Genomic DNA, 18883 nt, shown 5'->3' on the forward strand with positions numbered 1-18883 from the left:
GTTATAACCTCATAAAGGGACAGTGGTCAGAATTGTAAAAATTGGCTCAGGTCATTAACGTGCAAACCACCATTGAGGGTAAAGGGGTTAATGTCTCACACTGGTAACACCCCCTTTCACTTCTAATAAGCTCTAGAGGCAGATTCTTGTACAGATCAGTGTCCGGCCCATAAATCTTAACAGCTCATTTACATATATAAGAAAGTGGCTTTCTTTGGAGTAAGACTTCAGAAAGTTGATTAAAATGATACCTTGATATCTGCGATCTGTGACCTACATACCAATAAAGATGGCTTAGGACGGAAGATCCACTGACAGATTCAGTTTAACTTCAATACATGCACATAATCTATCCGTTAGCGTATACATGTTTGAGTACAGATGGGGAAATTGGATAATACCGAACCTAAGATTTTCAAATGAAAAAATGCCCAAATAACCATTGGTTTATAGCCCGATTCATGAAAGCTTTTATGCCAGAATTCGTTGGAAAAAAAAATGTGAAAAGTCGCAAAAATTTGGCGCAACGTGATACTGCTTTGTAATGTTGATACTTTTCTCAGTCTTAAGATATTTTCACCCACTTCTGACTAAGTGGGCAGAACTTGGATGTGGCAACCCCCGCTCATCAAATTCATTGTGAACACCTTACTCCACAAATCTTATTCCAGTCTCTGACTGGAGTAAGACTTGTGTCAGGGTTTCCGCTACTTGTCAGATATGCTGGATTCAGTAAGAGTTGTGCACCTCTTAATGAATCTTGAGCATTTGATTCCAGCACACCCCTCTTTAAGACCAGTATGAACAATGCCAGTCTTGAAGAATTGCCCTAATTTTTTAATTACATTTTGTACATTTAAAAAAAAAAAATGTTCTTTTAGTTTGGATGTCTAATATTGATAACAATTTAGATCGTTTTTGGTTTTAGCTTCATTTTAGAAAGCTGGGTGACAGCCAATACAGCATTCAGTGTTACTTGGTTTTCCTAGAATCAGAATGGCAAATCTGCCTTCCTTCATATGACTTTATGCATGGGACTATAGTTTAATGTTCATCCAAGTGTTGAATATATACAACCCAAAAAACACATGCTTTCAATAAAATCTCATGAGAATTTTGCAGCCCTTACAAGGGTTGACTGGTAAAAACATTGGTGGTTATCGGTGAGGCTATGACCTCTGGGATGTCAACTGATCAACAGAACAGGACCTTTATCCAAGACGGGGCACATTTATCCCCGTTACAAAATTGGATATTTAACCGGCACTCAATTTATTCTCTTGCGTTTGATGGAAAAAGCCGATTGTGGTGTTCAACAGTGTTCAGTTCTGCTAATCTGTGTGGTTCCCACCTATCTAATGGATAGATGATACATTGTTTTCACAGCACAACCCTTAAACTGTACCAATGATAATAATGAAACTGAACACAGAATTCCACAGAAATAAGCTAGGCAGGCAAGAAAAAAAAAACCTGAAGTAGTTGGAAAACACGGCCAAGTCATGGTACTGACACTGTCAGCCCTCTGTGGGGAGTGAAGGAATGAATACCTTATGTAACCCAGCGATTATACCAAGTACATGGTGGTACTCCTTAAATAAACTTTTTTTCCTGTCTTAGGTATGTTTGGAGCTCTGCCTTATGTTTAAGTGGACCAGAGACGTTTACGGGTGGTACAAGTCAGGCAGCGCTCATTAACTCCTTGAAGGGAGACCTAACTCAAGACAGGTTGGTTTAAAGTACACAGACAGCATGATGGAGAAGATCCTACCAGTACTGGTAAATGCCTTCAATGACATTGTTTGTTTGTGTGTGTGTGTTTACAAAGATGCATACATTTTTCTTCAACCCATCGGAGACTTTTCATTATCTGAATAATATAAACCGATCAGACATTTCAAGCTTGTAAGGTCAGTGAATAACAAAACCGCAAATGTCTTATACATTGGTGCTTTTAGTCTGCTTGGAATTAATAAACAGCACTTTTTGCTTGTTGGTTAAATGGCAACTTTTGAGTTACATAAACTTAGAATGAAGATTTGAAAACATTTGAATGGAAATTTTATCCCACTTATTCTTCAGGACCAGTGATGCTAAATTCTGTGGCACTTCACACGCTAGTAGCTGCAAATCTGTGCATCTGTGTGAGGTTTTTTTAGCATTTAGTTGAGCATGTTTTATTGCAGAAAACAAACAAGATTTATTTGTAAAACCATTTTTGTTTCCTTTGTTTTCCATTTTTCAATTTTTCTCTTCAAAATTATTTTTATTGGGGGATTTTTACAGTATAGGGGATAACGGGTCAGGAAAGCAATGAAGGGAAAGGAAGGTAACCAAACAAAGGAACAGAGGAAAGGGGTTAGGGAGGGAGAGGAGAGAAGGAAAATGAAGGGAAATGAAAATCATCTTAACATAGTTGCACCACAACAATTAACATACCAAGTGCAAAAACATAAAATAAAGTATAGATTAACCCCTTTCTGCCATATGACGTACTATTCCGTCCATGTGACCTGGGACTTAATCCTCATGGACTAAGTAGTACGTCACACGCGATCAACCGTGTTCATGGGGGAGTGCGGCCGGGTGTCAGCTGATTCCCACAGCTGACACCCCGCACTAAGTACAAGGAACGGTCACGGACTTAATACAGTGATGTCCCAGCCTGGGACAATGTAAAAAAATATATATATATACTGTGTAAAAATATTTTTTTAATTTCTAAATAAAGAAAAAAAATATAATGTTCCAATAAATACATTTTTCAATCATACATGACGGCACCACGAGAGAGGGGATCCGCCCTTCAAGGACAGGAAACCTTCAAGATCAAAGGGGCGGCTCCTCTCTCCACATCAGTTGGTTTCCTGTCCTTGATGGGGAACCCTCAAGATGAAGACTTCTGAAGAACAGAAGACGATGCCTGGGTCGGGTGGATTTGTTTGCTGCACCAGTTACCAGGTGCCGGTAGTCGCCTCGGGGGCCATGTATTCCATGCTCCCCCTGAGCGAAGCATGGCCACAACCCGTGAGGCAATGCCCGGGTAAAAATTAAGCCTCGGGGCCGCATGTAGAGTTTCCCCCCTGTTGCCATAAAATCCTGCTGTCCATGGGGGTCACTATTAGGTTCCCCCCTGTTGACCTAAAGTGGCCATGCAGCCCGTAAGGCACATTGGTGCCCGGGCTGGGAAAGTCTCCTCAGAGGTTTGGGGGCCTCCTTGTCGAGCATAGAAAGCAGGTTCTCCCCCTCCCCCTCCCTCCTCTGGTCGGTACCTGAGGCTGCACAATGGAGCGGTGTCTGGAGAAGGCACTGCTGGGAAGCTTTTGTGAACTCTGTTTTTGGGCTCCCTCTTGTGGTCACAAGTGGTACTGTGTGAGTGCTGTCTTTGGGCTCCCTCTGGTGGCTCTTTGTGTCATTCTGCAGGTCTGAGGCAGGATCAGCTGTCTCGTTATCTGTTAGCTGGTTTCCTATTTAGCTCACCTGGACTTTCAGTGTTTGCCTGCTGTCGATGTATTCAGTGCTATTTTGATCTCTCCTGAATTCCTTCGCTATCAGTCTCTTCAAGAGAAGCTAAGTTTTCTGTTTGGTTATTTTTTGCTCATCAGTGTTCAATATGTTTCTTGGTTATTTACTTGTCCTTGTCCAGCTTGCTAATATGTGATTTCCTTGCTTGCTGGTAGCTCTGGGGGGCTGAGTTTCTCCCCTCACACCGTTAGTTGGTGTGGGGATTCTTGAATTCTCGGCGTGGATATTTTGTATAGGGTTTTTTACTGACCGCACAGTTCCCTGCCTGTCTTCTGCTATCTAGTATTAGTGGGCCTCATTTGCTGAATCAGTTTTCATTTCTACGTTTTGTATTTTCCCCTTACCTCACCGTTGATATTTGTTGGGGGCTTCCTATATCTTTGGGGTCATTTCTCTGAGGCAAGTGAGGTCTTACTTTCTCTATAGGGGTAGCAAGTTTCTCAGGCTGCGTCGAGACGTCCAGGAATTTAGGCACGTTCACCGGCTACCTTCAGTGTGTTTGGTTAGGATCCGGTTTTGCGGTCAGTCCAGTTACCACCTCCCTAGAGCTCGTTCTATGTTCAGTTACTTAGCTAGTTCATTCTGTGATCCTCAGCCACTAAGGATCATAACAGGAAGCATCAGGACGCTGGGGGTGAGTGCTGCGCTGCCTCCTGGAGATCCGTGGCATGGACATTCCCAGCGCTGCGAGCCTCCTTCCCAGCCGGCGCCGGGTACCAAAAAATGGTGGATATGTGCGTGCGCACAATACCCAGCGGCAGCACTCGGAACGTTTGATACAGGACTAAGGGGCAGGAGGGCCAAAAAAATCGGCACGCACCGGAAGTGATGACCGGATGCGCACCTGGAGGACAGCACGCAGCGCGCACCGGACGTGGTTGCCGGGTGCGCACTCTGGCATGGTTATGCGGCACAGGCATTGCGCCAGGATGGCAGATGCAGGATCAACCAGGTGAATAGTTGATTAAGTAACGCACACCGGACATGACTACCGGCGGCGCGCATAGAATGAAGCACAAATGCATTAGTTTACCAGCTGAGGCTGGACTACTACAAATGGACCGAGACAGGAGCAACTTTGACAAGCGATCCAGGGGAGGAAAAGGCTTCTATTTTGGCAAGTCCCCCAGGGACACCAAGAAACCCTCCCAGTGACGGTCCTTCTCAGGTGGTTGAGAGGCTCTCTCACTTCCTTCCAGCCAGGGAGAGCATCTCATGCAGCATCTGGATCAGACAAATTTTAGGATCAGGCCTAAAATTAACATTTCACCACTGGCCTCCAACAAGATACATGCAGACTCCAGTACAGTCCTCACAAGAGAAACAGAGCAGTCTAGAAGGGGAAGTAATATCTCTTCTAGACAAACATGTCTTGGAAGAAGTTCCGATAGAGGAAAGGATGGAAGGTTTTTATTCCCCCCCTTTTTCTCATAAAAACTGGACAATTCTTGGAGGACAATAATAAATGTAAAAGGCCTCAACAATTATCTAATAATTCCATCATTCAAAATCGAGACGATAAAATCAGCAGCGAAGGTGTTACATGTCAGTCCTAGACCTAAAGTAAAGGACGAGTGGCAGTTCAGATGGGGTCCCAGTTACGTCACTTTCAGTACAGGGTTCTGCCCTTTGGGATAGCAATAGCCCCACGAGTATTTACAAAAGAGGTCACAGCACATCTCAGAGAGAAAGATACTCTGATAATACCATATTTAGATGACTTCCTGGGTGTGGGGAAAAAAATTTCTCACTGTCAGGAGCAAGTCAGAATAGTGATGGACACACTCAAGACACTGGGATGGCAGCTGAACCTCAAAAGATCCAAGCTAGAACTAGCAATGGTTCAGAACTATTTGGGGATAACTGTGGACTCGATGGCACAGGAGTGTCGCCTCCCAGAGGAGAAAGAAGAGAAGATCAAACATAATTGTGACATCAATAAAAAAGCCAGAAATGACTTTGAGGAAAGCTATGTCGGTGTTAGGGTCCCTAACCTCATGCATACCAGTGGTAAAATGGGCCCAGTTCTATGCAAGAGAACTGCAATGGTGTATACTGCAGAATGACCTAGAGCTTCAGGGACAGTTAGAACTGAAGCTCACCCTCCCGGTCTCTGTACTCCAATCGCTCAGATGGTGGTTACAGATAGACATCTCCAAGAGGAGTCCCCTGGACATACACGGCCTCCAAAATACTCACGATGGACGCCAGTCCTTGGGGGTGGGGAGCCCACTTAGACACACTATGGGTCCAGGACCACTGGGCTCCGGAGGAAAAAAATCTATCCTCAAATGAGTGGGAACTCCTAGCGATCGAAAAAGCACTAAGAAGGTGGCTTCCACACTTACCAGGGCATCATGTGAGAGTCCTATCGGACAACCGAACAGCGGTCACATACGTAAACCACCAGGGGGGCACCCTATCTCGGTCATTAATGCACATAACCAAAAGACTCATGACTCTAGCCGAAAGGCATTTCCTCTCATTATCGGCCCTGCATATTCGAGGTGTGGACAATATAAAGGCAGACTTTCTAAGCAGGATCCACTTAAGGCAAGGGGAATGGTCCCTAAAAAAGTCAGTTTTTCAACAGATAGTGCACATGTGGGGAAGACCCAGTGTAGAACTCTTTGCCTCAAAAGCCAACAAAAAAGTGCAAAAGTTCTGCTCTCTAAACCCAGCAGACAGATCATTGGCAGTAGACGCCTTCAGCATAGAATGATCGTCAGGACTCTTGTATGCCTTCCCACCAATATGTCTAATTCCAGCAGTTCTGAAGAAGATCAGGGAGGACAAGGCCAGAGTGATTGTAATAGCTCCCTTTTGGCCAAAAAGACCATGGTTTTACTGGCTAAGAGTGATGTCAGTGACGGACCCATGGGTTCTTCCAGAGGACCAGGACCTTCTAACACAGGGTCCCTTCAGCCACCCACAGAACTCCGGGCTGCATTTGACAGCCTGGCATTTGAAAGGTCATTGTTAGAAAAATAAGGGTTCTCAGCTGGTTTAGTATCCACCTTACTTAGCAGCAGAAAACCAGTAACGACCAAGATCTATGGGAGAATATGGAAGAAATTCTGTCCAGCTCAGGGCCAATACGGGAAGGGGAGGTCCCGATAGTGGCAATATTGGAGTTCCTGAACAAGGGCTTAGATCTGGGATTGGCTGTTAGTGCCCTCAAAGTGCACATTTCAGCTTTAGCCGCCCAATTTAACTGTGACCTTGCAAGCAATAGGTGGGTGACCATGTTTATCTGAGCCTGTAGTAGAGCTGACTCTGTTCTATCCCCTACTCCTCCACCATGGGGTCTAAATTTAGTATTGACAGCTTTGACAGAAAGCCCCTTTGAGCCATTAAACACAACATCAGATAAAGTACTAACATTAAAAACAGCCTTGTTAGTGGCACTTACATCGGCCCGTAGGGTTGGGGATTTACACGCATTGTCAGCTGAGTGGTATTAAAATTAGATCTCCCCAAAGTGGTATCGAGATTCCATAGGGCTCAGGATATAACCTTACCCTCTTTCTGTCCCAATCCTAGCAACAAGAAAGAGGAGAGACTCCATTGCCTAGATGTCAGGAGATGTATCTTACAGTATTTAGAGGTGACAAAATCCTGGAGGAGACAGATGGCTTTATTTGTTTCATTCCAGGGGTCGAGAAAGGGCCTTAAAGCCTCAAAACAAACAATCGCTAGATGGGTGAGAGAAGCCATTATTCTAGCATATAGTAGTGCAGGCAGGGCTGTTCCACAGGTTCTAAAAGCCCACTCCACGAGGGCCATGGCGACGTCGTGGGCGGAGAGAGCAGATGCCACCATCGACCAAATCTGTAAGGCGGCCACTTGGTCCTCTCCGTCTACATTTTTTAAACATTATAGGTTAGACCTATCTGCTACCTCTGATCTCACATTTGGGAGAAGAGTGCTACAAGCAGTGATCCCTCCCTAAAAGAGAATACAAATCTCTGTAACTCTCTCGTGGTGCCGTCATGTATGATGGAAAAACACGGGTATTACATACCTGGTAATGTGTTTTTTCATGAGACATGACGTCACCCTTATATTCCCACCCTGTTGATCAAGACATTAGTTGGGTGAATTATAAGCATTATTAGCGTTATACATTCCCTTGGGTATTGGTGATTAGAATCATATAGGATGTATTATGTGTACACTAACCGGCGGAGTTCCTCTCATACTCTGTAAAACAACTGATGTGGAGAGAGGAGCCGCCCCTTTTATCTTGAAGGTTTCCTGTCCTTGAAGGGCGGATCCCCTCTCTCGTGGTGCCATCATGTCTCTTGAAAAAACACATTACTAGGTATGTATAACCCGTGTTTCTTTATGTAAATAAAAAAACAATAAAATTACACATATTTAGTATTACGACGTCCGTAACGACCCAACCTGTAAAACTGTCCCATTAGTTAACCCCTTAACTGAACACTGTAAAAACAATGCCGAACAAAAAGTGGAATAACATGCTATCAAAAAGACGAATATAAGTAAACATGGTACCGCTGAAAACATCATCTTGTCCCGCAAAAGAAAAACTGCCATACAGCATCAGCGAAAAAATAAGTTATAGCCCTCAGAATAAAGCAATGCAAAAATAATTATTTTTTATATAAAATAGTTTTTATTGTATAAAAGCACCAAAACATATAACAAATTATATAAATGAGGTATCTCTGTAATCATACTAATCCGAAGAATAAAACTGCTTTATCAATTTTACCACATGCTGAACAGTATAAACGCCCTACCCAAAAGAAATTCATGGATTGCTGGTTTTTGTTAATTCTGCCTCCGGAAAATCGTAATAAAAAGCGATCAAAAAATGTCAAGTGCTGAAAATAGTACCAATAAAAACATCAACTTGTCCCGCAAAAAAGAAGACCTCACATGACTCTGTGGGCCAAAATATGGAAAAATTATAGCGCTCAAAATGTGGTGATGCAAAGACTATTTTTTGCAATAAAAAGCATATTTTAGTGTGTGACAGCTGCCAAACATAAAAACCCGCTATAAAACCCCACTATATATAGTAAAACCCTTAGTTAGGGAAAAATAATAAAAAAATGTATTTATTTCCATTTTCCCGTTGGGGTTAGGGTTGGGGCTAAAGTGAGGGTTAGGGTTGGGGCTAGAGTTGGGGTTAGGGTTTGGATTAAATTTACGGTTAGGGTTACGAGTGTGTCAGGGTTAGGGGTGTGGTTAGGGTTATGATTAGGGTTGGGATTAGGGTTAGGGGTGTGTTGGGGTTAGGGGTGTGGTTAGGGTTGGGATTAGTGTTAGAGGCATGTTCTGGTTAGGGGTGTGGTTACAGGTTATAGTTAGGGTTGGGATTAGGGTTAGGGGTGTGTTAGGATTGGAGTTAGAATTGGGGGTTTCCACTGTTCAGGCACATCAGGGGCTCTCCGAACGCGACAACGTGTCCGATCTCAATTGCAGCCAATTCTGCGTTGAAAAAGTAAAATGATGCTCCTTCTGAGCTCTGCTGTATTGGCATCTTCAGGACAAATTGCACAACATATTTTGGGGTCCAATTTCTCTTGTTATCCTTGGGAAAATAAAAGTTTGGGGCTAAAAAATAATTTTTGTGGGAAAAAAATGATTTTTTTATTTTCCCGGCTCTGTTACAAATTTTAGTGAAACACTTGGGGGTTCAAAGGTCTCACAACACATCTACATAAGTTCCTTGGGGGGTCTAGTTTCCAAAATGGGGTCACTTTTGGGGGGTTTCTACTGTTTAGGCACATCAGGGGCTCTGCAAACGCAATGTGATGCCCGCAGACCATTCCATCAGTCTGCATTTCCTTTCCAAGCTCTGCCATGCACCCAAACAGTAGTTTAGCCCCACATATGGGGTATCAGTGTACTCAAGTCAAATGGTGCAACAACTTTTGGGGTCCAATTTCTCCTGTTACCCTTGGTAAAATAAAACAAATTGGAGCTGAAGTAATTTTTTTGTGAAAAAAAAGTTAAATGTTCATTTTTTATTTTTATTTTAAAGCTTCCAAAAATTCCTGTAAAGCACCTGAAGGGTTAATAAACTTCTTGAATGTGGTTTTGAGCACACTGAGGGGTACAGTTTTTAGAATGGTGTCACTTTTGGGTATTTTCTATTATATAGACCTCTCAAAGTGACTTCAAATGTGATGTGGTCCCTGAAAAAAAAATTGTGTTGTAAAAATGAGAAATCGCTAGTCAACTTTTAACCCTTATAACTTCCTAACAAAAAAAATGTTGGTTCCAAAATTCTGCTGATGTAAAGTAGATGTGTGGGAAATGTTACTTATTAAGTATTTTGTGTGACATATCTCTGTGTTTTAAGGGCATGAAAATTCAAAGATGGAAAAGTGCAAAATTTTCAACATTTTCTTAAAATTTCTGTTTTTTTTCACAAATAAACGCAAGTCACATCAAAGAAATGTTACCACTACCGTGACGTAAAATATGTCATGAAATAGAGAGTCCCAAATGTGTTCAATCTGATTCAGGTCTGGGGAATGGGTGGGCCAGTCCATAGTTTCAATGCCTTCATCTAGCAGGAACTGCTGACACACTCAAGCCACATGAGGTCTGGCATTGTCCTGCATTAGGAGGAACCCAGGGCCAACCGCACCAGCATATGGTCTCACAAGGGGTCTGAGGATCTCATCTTTGTACCTAAGGGCAGTCAGGCTACCTCTTGTGAGGACATGGAGGGCTGTGTGGTCCTCCAAAGAAATACCACCCCACACCATTACTGACCCACTGCCAAACCGGTCATGCTGAAGGATGTTGCAGGCAGCAGATCGCTCTCCACAGCGTCTGCAGACTGTCACATCAGTCACATGTGCTCAATGTGAACCTGCTTTCATCTGTGAGGAGCACGGCGCCAGTGGCGAATTTGCCAATCCTGGTGTTCTGTGGCAAATGCCAAGTGTCCTGCACGGTGTTGGGCTGTGAGCACAACCCCCATCTGTGGACGTCGGGCACTCAGACCATCCTCATGGAGTCGGTTTCTAACCATTTGTGCAGACACATGCACATTTGTGGCCTGCTGGAGGTCATTTTGCAGGGCTCTGGCAGTGCTCCTCCTGTTCCTCCTTGCACAAAGGCTGAGGTAGCGGTCCTGCTGCTGGATTGTATCTCTCCTATGGCCCCCTCCACGTATCCTGGTGTACTGGCCTGTCTCCTGGTAGTGCCTCCAGCCTCTGGACACTACGCTGACAGACACAGCAAACCTTCTTGCCACAGCTCGCATTGATGTGCCATCCTGGATGAGCTGCACTACCTGAGCCAATTGTGTGGGTTGTAGAGTTCGTCGCATGCTACCACGAGTGTGAAAGCACAACCAACATTCAAAAGTGACCAAAACACTAGCCAGAAAGCATTGGTACTCAGATTTATGTGGTCCCCACCTGCAGAACCACTCTTTTATTGAGTGTCTTGATAATTGCCAATAATTTCCATCTGTTGTCTATTCCATCTGCACAAAAGCATGTGAAACTGATTGTCAAACAGTGTTGCTTCCTAAGTGGACAGTTTGATTTCACAGAAGTTTGATTTGTTTGGAGTTATATTCTGTTGTTTAAGTGCTCCCTTTATTTTTTCGAGCAATGTATGTATATATGTATTCAGCTCTGGCTAAAATTAAGAGACCACTGCAAAATTTTCAGTTTGTCTGATTTTCCTCTTTATGGGTATATTTTTGAGTAAAATATAAATTGTTCTTTTTATTCTACAGACAAAATGTCTCCGAAGTTCCAAGCAATAAATTTAGTATTTATTTTCTGATAATGAGAAATTGACAAAATTGCAAAAAAATGCATTGCTTGCAGACCTCAAATAATGCAAAAAAACAGTTCATAAACGTTTAGAAACAACAGTACTAATGTTTTAACTCGGGAAGTGTTCAGAAATCAATATTTTTTGGAATAACCATGATTTTTAATCACAGCTTTCATGCGTCTTGGCATGCTTTCCACCAGTCTTTCACACTGCTTTTGGGTGACCTTATGCCACTCCTGGTACAAAAATTTAAGCAGTTCTTCTTTGTTTGATGCCTTGTGACTATCCGTCTTCCTCTTGATTACATTCCAGAAGTTTTCAATGGGGTTCAGGTATGAAGATTGGGCTGGCCATGATAGGGATTTGATGTGGTGGTCCTTCATCCACACCTCGATTGACCTAGCTGTGTGGCATGGCGCATTGTCCTGCCCTGGAAAAACCAGTCCACGGAGTTGGGGAACATTGCCTGAGAAGAAAGAATCAACTGTTTTTCCAGGATAACCTTGCATGCAGCTTGATTCATATGTCCCTCACAAAGAACAACATGCCCAATTCCAGCCTTTTAAAAACAATTTACATTTTACTCAAAAATATACCTATAAAGAGAGAAATCAGAAAAACTGAAAATTTTGCAGTGGTCTCCTAATTTCCGACAGAGCTACGTATGTATGTATGTGTGTGTGTGCGTGTATATATGTGTGTGTGCGTGTGTATATGTATATATATATATATATATATATATATATATATATATATATATATATATAATTTTTTTATTTTTTTTTTTCATATAGTATATTTATAATATATATGTAATATTTATCTATTATAGGAGTCTGTACTCACTCAGATGAGGTTGAGGTAGGCACAGGAAGCAGAATTGTTGAAATGTCCAGACAAGTTTTTTAATACTCCATAAAACACTCTGGATAGCCAAAACAAACGAACAGTTTTTACCGGAACAAAGTGAAAAGCAAACAGACAAACAGAAAAATAAACAGTCCATATAGTACTGCGAGTCCACCCGCTCGGGTCAGTGTCTTAAGCACACACACACTGACGGTCTCCACACCTCCACAGACATTGAATGAGAGATTTGTCCTCCATTTTGTTAGCCAAATCATGCCCCTGGGGTTGGGATATGTGAGCGGTCATTCCCACCTATCTCTTATGACCACTCGTAAAACCCAGCCGTGGATTGGCCAAATAACTCTCTCAGCACTAGCATGCTGGAGCATACTTCCGAGCTCACCTTACCGCAGCTAATAACCGTGATGACACATCTCCCCTCAAGGACTCGTCCGGCGGCCTTCTTACAAAATATGTGTACAGTATATATTGTGACATAGTCACTGGCATAGTATTTGAAAGGAGATACGTGTCACTGCGCCTACTGCGGTCAGTGATATAAAACCAGAGTGTTTTTGCCTCCAGTGGTTAATAGGAACCTATGTTATGGGCTGGTTTAAGTGTACCTTCATAGAACAGGTGGGTGGAGGTTCACTGTATCTCCACATGCAGAGTTCTGACAGGACCTTTGTGAGGTCAAGGTCATGTGACCATCACATGGGTGTTAAATACCTGGCCATGAGAGTCAGTGTGTGTTGTGTATTGGGAGAGAAGGAATTCACAGATGGCTCCTGCATGAGCTAAGCACTGTGCGGGATAACTGCAGGTGAACCCTGCAGGTAATGGACTCAAAAGGACTGTGTTTTTGCTTGTTTTACTGTTATGCCAGCAAGGCTCTGTACTGTTTATATCCCCAATAAACCATAACGTCAGGGGCGGATTATAATAGGGTCAATCTGGGCGGTAGCCCAGGGCCCAGTGGTGTGGGGGGGCCCTGGGCTATCGTTCAGATTGCCCGCCGCCATCAGGGCATTACTGCCCTGACTGGCGTATGGGCCCGGTGGGCAGAGGGGGCCCGCATCGGGCCCCGTCTCATTTGCTCACCAGGCCCCTACCGGCGCTGCGGCACTTTCACCTAATGATGTGCGGGCGTGCGCCCGCACGTCAATAGTTAACAGCCACCAGCCAATTGGAGGCTGGCAGCTGAAGTCAGCCGCAGGCGCAGCGCACATGTCGCCGACATCTAACATCATTGTCAGTCACCAGCGAGTGCGTGCTGCTGGAGGGATCTTCGCCGCTGGAGCGATCTTTGCCGCTGGAGTGCAGGTCAGGTGAGGAGAACTCTTTTTTTTTTGTTTTTTTTGCGAACGGCCAGAATGCTGGACACTATCTGGGGGCAATATGCTGGAGTGTGGACACACTGGGGGCAATGCTGCAGAGGAGACTGGGGCAGATTGCTGGACACACTGGGGGAAATATGCTGGACACACTGGGGCAGATTGCTGGACGCACTGGGGGCTGGACACACTGGGGGCAATGCTGGAGAGGAGACACTGGGGCAGATTGCTGGACACACTGGGGGCAATATGCTGGAGACACTGGGGCAGATTGCTGGACACACTGGGGTAATATGCTGGACACACTGGGGGCAATATGCTGGACACACTGGAGAAGATTGCTGGACACACTGGGGGCAATATTGGAGACACTGGGGGCAATATGCTGGACACACTGGGGGCAATATGCTGGACACACTGGGGGCAATATGCTGGACACACTGGGGGCAATATGCTGGACATACTGGGGCAGATTGCTGGACACACTGGGGGCAATATGCTGGACATACTGGGGCAGATTGCTGGACACACTGGGGGCAATATTGGAGACACTGGGGCAATATGCTGGACATACTGGGGGCAATATTGGAGACACTGGGGCAATATGCTGGACATACTGGGGCAGATTACTGGACACACTGGTGGTAATATAGTGGACACACTGGGGGCAATATTGGAGACACTGGGGCAGAATGCTGGACACACTGGAGGCAATATGCTGGACGCACTGGGGCAGATTGCTGGACACACTGGGGGCAATATTGGAGACACTTGGGCAGAATGCTGGACACACTAGGGCAGATTGCTGGACAGACTGGGGGCAATATGCTGGACACACTGGGGCAGATGGCTGGACACACTGGGGCAGATTGCTGGAGACAATGGGGGCAATATGCTGGAGATACTGGGGCAGATTGCTGGACACACTGGGGCAGATTGCTGGACAGACTGGGGGCAATATTGGAGACACTAGGGCAGAATGCTGGACACACTAGGGGCAATATGCTGGACACACTGGGGGCAGGACTAGAGGCATGGGCAGAATGTAGATATGGGGCATGATTGGAGACACGGGGCAGAATGAAAGACATGGGGCAGGGTTGGATCATGGGGCAGGATGGATACGATGGAGACAGATGGGGCAGGATGGGGAGATCGTATGGGGTAGAATGGATACTCATGAGGGCAGGATGTGAGAACATATGGCTGGAGCCAGGAATGAGATACAAGGGGCCAGGATGGGGAATATTATTACCATAGGGGCTAATTAAGGGATATTATTACTGCAGTGATGTATTTATTTTATTTTTTGAGTATACTGTTACTGTGCAGAGTGACACTATGTCGCCTTTTTTTCTTCATGTGGTGTAATGTAGAAGTTGGGAAAAATAAAGTAATATGTTCTGCAAGCGGAGCTCTAGATAACTGTGTTATTTCCTGCAGAAACGAGCCCTGGCTGGAAGAAATTATGGCGGTCTTTGCTGGATGAAAGATGAAGGACTTCACCTAGAGACGTCACTGGTGAGTCAGTGTTACCTATACACTGACACTATACACTGTATACTATATACAGAGCTCCTGTATATAATGTCACCAGTGATCACTGTATAACCTCTACACAGACACTGCATACTAAGTACAGATCTCCTGTGAATACTGGCACTTATGGTGATAGAATTGTGTTTTTGTTTTTTTTAATTACTGATCAGTATTGTAGTATTCAGTCACTATGTGGTGGTAATATGTGGTCTGGAAATGGTGTTGCGGTATTTGTTCCTTGTATGTGATATTATTCGATCACTGTGGTTGTAATATGTGGTCATGGGGCTGTGGAATTTGTTCCTTGTATGTGACATTATTGGTCATTTTAAAAATTGAAAAATAAATCAAAATATACCTAAATTGTATTGCATATTTTAACAAATATTTAATAGGTTACAGTAGAGTAGGGCCCGGCCAAAAGTGTCTACCGTGTTATGGTGGCGGCTTAAAAAATCTTTGTAACATTACACACATGACCCCGTCACATGACCGAGGGGGCCCACAGTGTCTGAACAGCCCAGGGCCCTGGCTACCCTTAATCCACCCCTGCATAATGTGATAATCTAACAGAACGGCTCTTATTTCTACCTGAAGAAGCAGCTAAGTGTGTCAACCCCTTACGATATAGATATACAGTACAGAGCAAAAGTTTGGACAAACCTTCTCATTTAAAGATTTTTCTGTATTTTCATGACTGTGAAAATTGTAAATTCACACTGAAGGCATCAAAACTATGAATTAACACATGTGGAGTTATATACTTACTAGAGTTGAGCGACTTTCATTTTTTTAAGATCGAGTAGGGTTTTGGGAAACCCGATTTTGTCCAGAGTCGAGTGCAGTCGGCCGATTGTCGCTAAAAGTCGGGGATCGACCGAAACACGAAACCCAATGCAAGTCAATGGGGAAGCATAGTCGGCAGTGAGTGGAGGCCAGGAAAACACCTACAGTGCCCATTTTAATGCCAAAAACATCCATTCTTGTTTCTGAAGCTTGTCAATCTTAATTAACTTTATAATAATAGTTGGGCATAGGAAATTGGGGGTCATTTGGCAAAAGTTGTGGGGGGAGTAGGGCTGGCTCAAGTTTTTCGTGGGCCCAGGAAATGCGGACTACGTCACGGCGGTGTTGCAGGGAGAGGTAAGTATTTCAACGTTGCAAGTGCTGTGATCCTGAGCAAGCAGGGGGGGCCCACTCGTTCGCATTGGCACTGGCACAGGGCCCCTCAAAGTACGGCGGTGTGTTTGCATGGCGGGGGCGCCTCCCACCAGCAGCGACACTTTTGCGTACTCTGAGTGGCCCTGTGCCAGTGACGTTGCCAACGAGTATGCCCCCCGCACCTGATGAAGGAACCTGCACTTTCATCTGCACCTTCCTCTTTGTCCCGTGTAAGGTGGTATAACATGCGGGAAGGGGAACCTTACTTTCAGCAGGGTCAGATTCTGGCTGTGTAGAGTACAAGGGGAATGTAGTGGTCTAGGTCAATGTACCAGCAGACTCATCTAGCAGTGGCTGGGCAATGGGCAGGATGAGGAGGAAACAGATATAGGGCCAAAGAATAAAGTAGGCTAAATGCAGATCAAAATTGGTAACAGGACTAAACAGGCGGCATTGCTTTGTTCAGTGGAGTAGCAAACCCAAGAGCAGCAGACACTGTTTCAAGGGCCTAACCACACTAGTAGGCCAAATGCAGTTTAATATCTGATAGTATAGGCCGAAAGCCAGAATGTGGAAGCTCAGCTTTGTTCAGTTGAGGACAACACCAGGGAGGGGCAGAAACCGTTAGTAGGCCGGAGCAGCCAATTTTTAAAAAAAAAACAGCAGTTAATAAGAGGCAAAAGGTAGAAGCTCAGCTTTATTCAGTTGAGGACAACACCAGGCAGGGGCAGACACCTTTAGTAGGCCGGAACAGCCAATTTCATTTTTAAAAATAGTAATTTGGAACAGAAGGTTGAAGCACAGCTTTATTCAGTTGAGGACAACACCAGGCAGGGGCAGACACCTTTAGTAGGCCGGAACAGCCAATTTCATTTTTAAAAATAGTAATTTGGAACAGAAGGTTGAAGCACAGCTTTATTCAGTTGAGGACAACACCAGGCAGGGGCAGACACCTTTAGTAGGCCGGAACAGCCAATTTCATTTTTAAAAATCGTAATTTGGAACAGAAGGTTGAAGCACAGCTTTATTCGGTTGAGGACAACACCAGGCATGGGCAGACACCTTTAGTAGGCCGGAACAGCCAATTTCATTTTTAAAAATCGTAATTTGGAACAGAAGGTTGAAGCACAGCTTTATTCAGTTGAGGACAACACCAGGCAGGGGCAGACACCTTTAGTAGGCCGGAACAGCCAATTTCATTTTTAAAAATCGTAATTTGGAACAGAAGGTTGAAGCACAGCTTTATTCAGTTGAGGACAACACCAGGCAGGGGCAGACACCTTTAGTAGGCCGGAACAGCCAATTTCATTTTTAAAAATCGTAATTTGGAACAGAAGGTTGAATCACAGCTTTATTCAGTTGAGGACAACACCAGGCAGGGGCAGACACCTTTAGTAGGCCGGAACAGCCAATTTCATTTTTAAAAATCGTAATTTGGAACAGAAGGTTGAAGCACAGCTTTATTCAGTTGAGGACAACACCAGGCAGGGGCAGACACCTTTAGTAGGCCGGAACAGCCAATTTCATTTTTAAAAATCGTAATTTGGAACAGAAGGTTGAAGCACAGCTTTATTCAGTTGAGGACAACACCAGGCAGGGGCAGACACCTTTAGTAGGCCGGAACAGCCAATTTTTTAAAAAAACAGCAGTTAATAAGAGGCAGAAGGTAGAAGCTCAGCTTTATTCAGTTGAGGACAACACCAGGCAGGGGCAGACACCTTTAGTAGGCCGGAACAGCCAATTTCATTTTTAAAAATCGTAATTTGGAACAGAAGGTTGAAGCACAGCTTTATTCAGTTGAGGACAACACCAGGCAGGGGCAGACACCTTTAGTAGGCCGGAACAGCCAATTTCATTTTTAAAAATCGTAATTTGGAACAGAAGGTTGAAGCACAGCTTTATTCAGTTGAGGACAACACCAGGCATGGGCAGACACCTTTAGTAGGCCGGAACAGCCAATTTCATTTTTAAAAATCGTAATTTGGAACAGAAGGTTGAAGCACAGCTTTATTCAGTTGAGGACAACACCAGGCAGGGGCAGACACCTTTAGTAGGCCGGAACAGCCAATTTCATTTTTAAAAATCGTAATTTGGAACAGAAGGTTGAAGCACAGCTTTATTCAGTTGAGGACAACACCAGGCAGGGGCAGACACCTTTAGTAGGCCGGAACAGCCAATTTCATTTTTAAAAATCGTAATTTGGAACAGAAGGTTGAATCACAGCTTTATTCAGTTGAGGACAACACCAGGCAGGGGCAGACACCTTTTAGTAGGCCGGAACAGCCAATTTCATTTTTAAAAATCGTAATTTGGAACAGAAGGTTGAAGCACAGCTTTATTCAGTTGAGGACAACACCAGGCAGGGGCAGACACCTTTAGTAGGCCGGAACAGCCAATTTCATTTTTAAAAATCGTAATTTGGAACAGAAGGTTGAAGCACAGCTTTATTCAGTTGAGGACAACACCAGGCAGGGGCAGACACCTTTAGTAGGCCGGAACAGCCAATTTTTTAAAAAAACAGCAGTTAATAAGAGGCAGAAGGTAGAAGCTCAGCTTTATTCAGTTGAGGACAACACCAGGCAGGGGCAGACACCTTTAGTAGGCCGGAACAGCCAATTTCATTTTTAAAAATCGTAATTTGGAACAGAAGGTTGAAGCACAGCTTTATTCAGTTGAGGACAACACCGGGC

General features: G+C 44.3%; 1 protein-coding gene across 3 annotated transcripts in view; it reads left to right on the forward strand.

The window, feature by feature from the left end:
• BNC1 (basonuclin zinc finger protein 1) overlaps window positions 1-18883 on the forward strand; it is a 457822-nt gene that overhangs the window by 201938 nt on the left and 237001 nt on the right. For 2 of the 3 annotated variants that reach the window (XM_077263645.1, XM_077263639.1), the window contains exon 2: window positions 1621-1728. Coding sequence is in view for 1 of the 3 variants with exons in the window: in XM_077263639.1 (XP_077119754.1) it covers window positions 1621-1728 (108 nt within the window). In the remaining 2 variants the exon portion in view is untranslated. Of the gene's footprint in view, window positions 1-1620; window positions 1780-18883 lie in introns of all 3 variants that reach the window. The other variant, XM_077263643.1, reaches the window with a different exon arrangement.

Source organism: Ranitomeya variabilis, chromosome 5 (assembly GCF_051348905.1).
Source record: "Ranitomeya variabilis isolate aRanVar5 chromosome 5, aRanVar5.hap1, whole genome shotgun sequence".
In the NCBI taxonomy this organism is placed as follows: Eukaryota; Metazoa; Chordata; class Amphibia; order Anura; family Dendrobatidae; genus Ranitomeya; species Ranitomeya variabilis.